Below are 7,287 nucleotides of genomic sequence, written 5' to 3'. Positions count from 1 at the left end.
ATGTACCTCTGAGGTGTAGTACAGTATAAAGTACTACATGTACCTCTAACTCCTAGTTGTGTTCCAGAACAAGTACAAAGAGGACGGGAGGAGGACGGCCTCCATCTCTCTCTACTCTCAACTCGCCGACACTCCAGAAATACAACACGCTCTGGAGATGTCACAGCTGCACAGTGAGGTACACAAACACGGGGTTTATGGGTAATGTAGTCTGAGCCAGGAGAACCTGCAGTAGTGACGCCTCACGTTCTCTCTCTCAGGTGAATTACCGCCCTAAGGTGCTGGTTAAAGGAGCTCCATCGTCTCTTTACTCTCAGCTGCCCGACACCTCGGACATCCAGTTTGCCCGAGAGATGACGGAGATGCAGAGCAAGGTACAATAGAGTTTAAATGTCATTCTGTTTACTCTGAGACTATTTAAGTCAGTCAGCAGCCTCACATTGAGCCTGACGTGGTCATGACTCTAACAAACATCATGGTGGGTGAGATTCCTGCACAGGGATTAGTATTATATTTGAAAGAGTGAACTGGGCCTTTACAGAGTTACACAAAGACAACAACAAGATGATCCATAAACCTGTGACAGTGAGAGAGTTGAACCTGTCCCTGACTGAACTGGTTCTGGTTCTTCTCTCAGAGTAAATACAAGGAGGACGGCAGGAGGAGACTCTCTCAGAGCTTCTACTCTCAGCTCTCTCAGACCGCCGACACTCAGTTTGCTAAAAGTGTCTCTGAGCTGCAGAGCGAGGTGAGACGCTGCTACAGCCGCAAATCAAAGCCGACGCTGTCGGAACAAAAACAAAACATGCCGCTGATTCAGATGTGTTTTATTTTACAGATGCGGTACAAGGAGGCGGGTAAGAAGGGCGTGAACTCCTGTTTGTACTCTCTTCTGCCGGAGACCCTGGAGACGGCTCACGCCAGAGAAGTGTCTGAGCTGCTCAGTGAGGTACGTTCACGAAGATCTTAGGCAGGAAATAATGAGAATAGATGTGAAACATTTAAATCATACCCTCTAAACAGCTGATCTCTATATCTGGCGGTATTATTATGGTATTATTATGGTATTATTATGGTATTATTACTGTATTATTATGGTATTATTACTGTATTATTATGGTATTATTACGGTATTATTACTGTATTATTATGGTATTATTACTGTATTATTATGGTATTATTATGGTATTATTGCTGTATTATTATGGTATTATTATGGTATTATTGCTGTATTATTATGGTATTATTGCTGTATTATTATGGTATTATTACGGTATTATTACTGTATTATTACGGTATTATTACTGTATTATTGCTGTATTATTACTGTATTATTATGATATTATTATATATGGTATTACTGCATTATTGCAGGTGAAGTATAAAGAGGAGGGTAAGAAGGAGATGAGCATCAACCTGTACTCTCTGCTGCCGGAGACCATCGACACCCAACACGCTAAAGAGGCGTCGAACCTGCAGAGTGAGGTATTCAGACGACTCTCTTCTCTGTTTCTAACATTATATATATTAATAATTAGAAATAGTAGATAACGTGGATCTCCTGCAGGTGAAGTATAAAGAAGGTGTGAAGCAGCAGATCCAGAGCAGTTTGTACCATCAGCTCCCAGAGACCACCGAGACACAGCTGGCCAAACATCTGTCTGAGCTGCAGAGCGAGGTACGCAACCTTGTCTCCTAGAAATTACGTTCCAATGCAACAAAGTTTTAAATAAATTACTTTTGGTTTCACAGCGACACAAACAGCGGTCTCCTGGGTGAAAGTCCTCCCAACGCAGACTTATGTGGACTTTGATTAGAACTAGAGGTGCAACGGATAAAAGAACTCACGGTTCGGATCAGAGATCACGTTTTCACGAGCCTGAAGGCATCATAATGTAACTGAAGTGAACCTCCGTTGGTTAGCCGTTAGCGGTGCTGCTAACGTTACTAGCTCTCCTCCTGTTGGTTAGCCGTTAGCGGTGCTGCTAACGTTACTAGCTCTCCTCCTGTTGGTTAGCCGTTAGCGGTGATGCTAACGTTACTAGCTCTCCTCCTGCTGGTTTAAACACTGATTGGTTGTTTACAATGAGACATGATCAGAGGTCAGAGACTAGAAACACATCAATGTCTTTATTTATAGAACTTTATGGATATAAACTTTATTTCACATTGTGATGTTTAACGTTAAACTGTCTCATATCTGCAGAACAAGTACAAGGAGGCGGGTAAGAAGGAGGCGAGGACGTCTCTGTACTCCCTCCTCCCTCACACCATGGACACGCTGCACGCTAAAGAAGCTGCAGAGCTGCTCAGCGAGGTCAGAACCAATCAACGGCTTCTCTACTCTCACATTTCTAAGAGTTGATTGGTTCTCACCCAAACCACCAATATTGCAACTGTTAGGTTCAAGGAACCTCTAGACTGTGGGGAAACCGCATGTGATCCAGCCTCTTACACAAAGACAGCCGGTTTCAATTATGAACAAAACATTTAATACTTCTGAAGCTAAAACAAATGCATAGTGAAGTACATTATTTACAGTTACACACAATATGACCCGCTCACCAGAAAGCGTTACCACCCAACCCGTGCAACAGGAGCAAGAGACCGGAAGTTCTTTCTCTCCCGCCTTACATAGTTCAAAAAACATACCATAATGTCCGTAGTTCCTATTGGCTAAATCCAGCTGGCTCCTCCTTCTCTCTGCCAGCTAGGACCCCCCTGGCTCGGGTGATGCTCCTTCTGCGTCCGCTGCAATTGCCTGTCTAGAAATCTCTGTCTATCCCTCCGCTACTCTTTACAGTTTAATACATTCAATGACTGTCTTTTATGGCTTAACACTTCCATGATAAACATACTATATAAAGATAAGGTTTTGCAACTTTTGGCAAAAACCACAAGTTTCACAAGCATAGATCTAAAGGTGCTACAAATTCTACTAAGATACATTTCTAACTACAAATTCTAAAACACTTCTACAATTATGAATCTTCTAATTATTTATTCCAAAACACTTCTAATTATGATTTGTTAATTATGAATTATTAAACACTTCTATTATAATTTCTTAAAGCACAGTTCTAAACCCAAATTTCCTACACAACACAACGTTTTCATATTTCAGATCAAATGCAAAGAGAACGTGAAGAAGGAGACGGCCAGCTCGCTGTACTCCACTCTGCCTGACACGTCTGACACCAGCTTCTCCAGAGAGATGACCAGCATGCAGAGCGAGGTACAGAGAAACACAGGAAACACAGAGTACATGAAGATACCTCTCAGGGAATGTGTGATAAGTATTGAGACCCAAGCTTTGACTGAAAGATGCCCTTCATACAGTTCGTTAAAGTATCCCAGATGTCCTCACAGTACGAAAAGTCCTGTGGGTATTTGCACTTAGACAGTGTGATGTTTGGTGTAGTTAAGAAATGTCACTGGAGTCTAGAAGTTACTTAAATATGTTCTCAAGAGCCTTTAGGTTGTAAAAAGGCCAGTTTGATCTAATTCACCAGGACTTAAAGGAACATTCTGCTGACATCTCTGTCATTAAATCCTTTGTGTTATAAAGCTCCATTAAAAACACACTAGGTGACTCACTAAAGCACCAAACATGGATTAATCCGACGCTGAAAATAGCCCCCGAACAAATGCTCTCATGTCCTCGTGTTTGTTTGAAAGTATGTGTTTTTGAAGATTTGCGTCTTCAGTTGGAACCAATGGGCTCAGATACAACAACATATTAAGGCCATTGTAGGTGGAAGTATTAATAAATCAGGGAGCCGGGGCAGAGGGGTCATATTCAGAGAAAATTATGAAGTTCTCTGAGATAATCTTTCAGTTTTTTCTGGAAAATTTGTCACTTAAATCAGAATTTGCAGTTTTTCATAATATATGTCAATATCTTGATTATAAATCAAACTCATCTCTTTGTTTTCCATCTTTTCCAGAACAAGTACAAGGAGGACGGGAGGAGGAGCCTCTCTCACAGTTTCTACTCTCAGCTTCCACAAACAGCCGACACTCAGTTCGCTAAAACGGTCTCTGAGCTGCAGAGCGAGGTGAGCGGAGACTGAAGCTCTTCACACATCCTGTAAAATGTTACCAAAGTTTTCATCCTCCTAAATGTTGTCCTCATGATTAGTGGCGTCCTCTGAAGACAAAGTGGAACCCAAAGTTGTCCTGACAAAGATAAACGTTTAAAATCTGATTCCAGGTGAATAAATGCTGAATCAGACGTTCACCGCTACGCCGACGACACTCAACTTTATATTTCAGTGTTTCTCTTACGTCAGCACTTCTCTTCAATACTATAAATTATTTTTATTATTCAGTATCTCGTGATGTCAAAACCACAACGGTGTATTAAAAAAATATAAAAGAGATAAAAATATGGAGATAAGGGAGGAGAGTTGTTTTTTTTAATTAAATTTTTCGAAAAAAAACTTGAATATTTTCTGAAATTTTCAAGTCATAAATCTGCGTCAAAAAAACTCAGAAATTCAGATAATAAAGTCCCAAAGTATTAAAAAATGTATAATAAAAAAAAAATAAGTAAAAAACAATTCGAAAAGAGAAATATAAATAGTGTTTATTTCACGTTTATTCGTTTTTTTCATTAAATATTAACCCTGTAGAGTAATTCTTTAACTGGACAGAAGCTCAGAGACAACAGGTCTGGACACATTTGGAGTCCTCATGACTTAGTAGGTTTTTAAAGAGGAAGTGTGATTGGAAAGCGGTTTGAAGCAACAAGCTCATTTGTTTTTTTAGATGAAGTACAAAGAAGCAGCAAAGAAAGGAGTGAGCAGCTCTCTGTACTCGACTCTACCAGAGACTCTGGAGACGCAGCACGCTAAAGAGGCTTCACATCTGCAGAGTCAGGTACACAAACACACACAATATCTGGAACTCACTGTTCTTAATTGACAGCTACGATCAGAGGTGGTGATGCACCTGAAGCTGGTTAGGGTCTTAAATTCAGCTCTGCAGCTTACTCACCTGTCTTCTTGTATTATCTGACAACTGTTCAATCTGTACAACACTCCCTCTAAGACAGATGTGTCTTTAATTTGCAGCTTTGTTCACCAGGTCAAGCACCTTTTCCTCAGCATGTCGATGTGTTTTATTCTGCTTCTATTTCCTCTCTGATCTGGTGATGTTTGTTCTCTATAAGCCGAACCACATGAAGTGATTGTTGTTGTGTGTTTTGACCACGTGTGACTGCAGCTGAAGTACAAGCAGAGTTTAAAGAAAGACTCCAGTCTGTTCCACCTGATGCCAGAAACCAATGACACTCAGTTCGCCAGGCAGCAGACGGAGATGCTCAGCGAGGTACGAACGCTTTCTGCAACAAAACGTTGGGATTTTGTGGTATTCATACATCTATATTTGACCGATTAACACACAGAGATAGAGACTGTGTTTCAGATGATGTTCTGCTGTAGTAAGAGAGCTCATCTCTGGGCTGTGTTTCTTCTTTTCCTCACAAGGTCAAGTACAAAGAGGAGGGTAAGAAGGAGATGAGCGTCAGTCTGTACTCTGTGCTCCCCGACACCATCCTCACCCAGCATGCTAAGCAGCTCACGGACATGCAGAGTGAGGTGAGTTACAATGCAGACTTCATAGATCTAGGAATTTACTGCCAACACATCCACACAGGATGAAGCCTTTGATTTATTAAAGATGAGTGAGCTGCAGCACAACACATGATGGGTATTTCGTTTTTCCCGTCCTATGTATCTTCGTACAACGGTTCGTATGATATCGTACGAAAAGTTACTCCTCATTTCACATTCCTACGAAAGTCCAGCAACAAAGAGTGACAAGTGTCGATTTCCGCTCGTTACTTGAAAACAGTCTTTTCAAAATAAACTTCCGTCTTCTCAGGAAACAACTTAGTTACGTTTAATAAAAGATCGTGAAATATTTAGTTAAGTTGAGCAAAAAGATCGTGAAATACTTTGTTAGCTTCAGGAAACGATCGTGAAATATTTAGTTAGGTTGAGATAAAGATTGTGAAATATTTAATTCGGTTTAATAAAAGATTGTGAAATACTTTGTTAGCTTCAGGAAACGATCGTGAAATATTTAGTTAGGTTCAGGAAAAGTGTAAATGTATTTAGAGTCTACAGACATGAGACTTTCAGCACGAAACCTGAATCCTCACTGTGTCTCTCAGGCTAAATACAAAGAGGCCGGTAAGAAGCAGACGTCAACGTCTCTTTATCACCGACTTCCTGAAACTCTGGAGACGCAACACGCTAAAGAGGCCTCGCAGCTGCAGAGTCAGGTAAACATGGAACAAAAACAGTAGAAATCCTCTCCTGTGTTCGTGAAATATAGATTAAAGTTTACTCATAAACATGCAAACCCACCAAACCTCCCTCGAGTTTCTGCATGTTTTAGAAGTTGTTGTTTGATCTCAGATGTCTCATTCATCCCTTCTGTGTCCTGCAGATCTCGTACAAAGAGGCGGTGAAGAAGCAGTCATCATGTCCAGTTTACCACCAGCTGTCCGACACTCTGGAGACGCAGTTCGCCCGAGAGCTCACCGACATGCAGAGCCAAGTATGAGCAAAGCTGCTTCACAGCCGCACATTTTAGATACGACGTTAAAGCAGCAAAAGTAGATCCTCAAGTTTTTACAATGCACATCATCCTGATTCGATAATAATATTTGATATTTAGAGAAACATGAGACATGTTGTTGTTATTGCAACTCTCAGCACAAGATCCACTTAAAGTCACTATGAGGAACTTTGAACTGGTTCTGAACCAGTCTCAGTGTAGTCCTGATCCTCTATGTGAACCAGTCTCAGTGTAGTCCTGATCCTCTATCAGACCTCCATCAGTAGAGAGACCATCAGAGAGAAGATGGTCTGTTTCTATAGAGTTATTCTTGATGCTCGTCATCGGAGCCACCGGGTCGGATTCTGGTGAAACCAGATGAAGTCATGCAGGTTCACCAGAACCTCCTTCAGCTCAGACTCCAGCAGAGACCGGCTCACCGTGGACAGACCCAGATCCTCCAGCAGAGACCGGTCCACCGTGGACAGACCCAGACCCAGAGATAAAAGTTCTTTAGCTTTAAAGGAAATTTTCCAGAGCTTTCAGTCACCACTCATGGACTTTGTCAGTGGATGAAATCTGTTCACCTAGCTGATTAAAGAGAAATTAAAATTATGAACTATTTTTATCAGATGGCAGGTTCTCAGTCAATCTATAGTTATAGAGTGAAGCAGTGTGTGTGTGTGTGTGTGTGTGTGTGTGTGTGTGTGTGTGTGTGTG

General features: G+C 41.3%; 1 protein-coding gene across 2 annotated transcripts in view; it reads left to right on the top strand.

The window, feature by feature from the left end:
• The window catches only part of LOC116400569 (nebulette-like), a 14,469-nt gene extending 7,629 nt beyond the window's left edge, over positions 1 to 6,840 (top strand). Inside the window, exons 8-21 of one of the 2 annotated variants that reach the window (XM_031878476.1) lie at positions 68 to 178; positions 261 to 374; positions 638 to 748; positions 839 to 949; positions 1,375 to 1,485; positions 1,568 to 1,678; positions 2,207 to 2,317; positions 3,125 to 3,235; positions 3,948 to 4,058; positions 4,771 to 4,881; positions 5,227 to 5,331; positions 5,490 to 5,600; positions 6,179 to 6,289; positions 6,457 to 6,840. In XM_031878476.1, coding sequence (XP_031734336.1) covers positions 68 to 178; positions 261 to 374; positions 638 to 748; positions 839 to 949; positions 1,375 to 1,485; positions 1,568 to 1,678; positions 2,207 to 2,317; positions 3,125 to 3,235; positions 3,948 to 4,058; positions 4,771 to 4,881; positions 5,227 to 5,331; positions 5,490 to 5,600; positions 6,179 to 6,289; positions 6,457 to 6,573 — 1,557 coding nt within the window. In that variant the 3' untranslated portion in view covers positions 6,574 to 6,840. Of the gene's footprint in view, positions 1 to 67; positions 179 to 260; positions 375 to 637; positions 749 to 820; positions 950 to 1,374; positions 1,486 to 1,567; positions 1,679 to 2,206; positions 2,318 to 3,124; positions 3,236 to 3,947; positions 4,059 to 4,770; positions 4,882 to 5,226; positions 5,332 to 5,489; positions 5,601 to 6,178; positions 6,290 to 6,456 lie in introns of both variants that reach the window. The other variant, XM_031878475.1, reaches the window with a different exon arrangement.
• Positions 6,841 to 7,287: the final 447 nt, after the last annotated feature.

Source organism: Anarrhichthys ocellatus, unplaced genomic scaffold (genome assembly GCF_004355925.1).
Source record: "Anarrhichthys ocellatus isolate YVR2014 unplaced genomic scaffold, GSC_Weel_1.0 scaffold182, whole genome shotgun sequence".
Lineage (NCBI taxonomy): Eukaryota > Metazoa > Chordata > Actinopteri > Perciformes > Anarhichadidae > Anarrhichthys > Anarrhichthys ocellatus.
The sequence above is the reverse complement of the archived record's forward strand: the minus strand, read 5'-3'. Positions and strand labels throughout refer to the sequence as shown.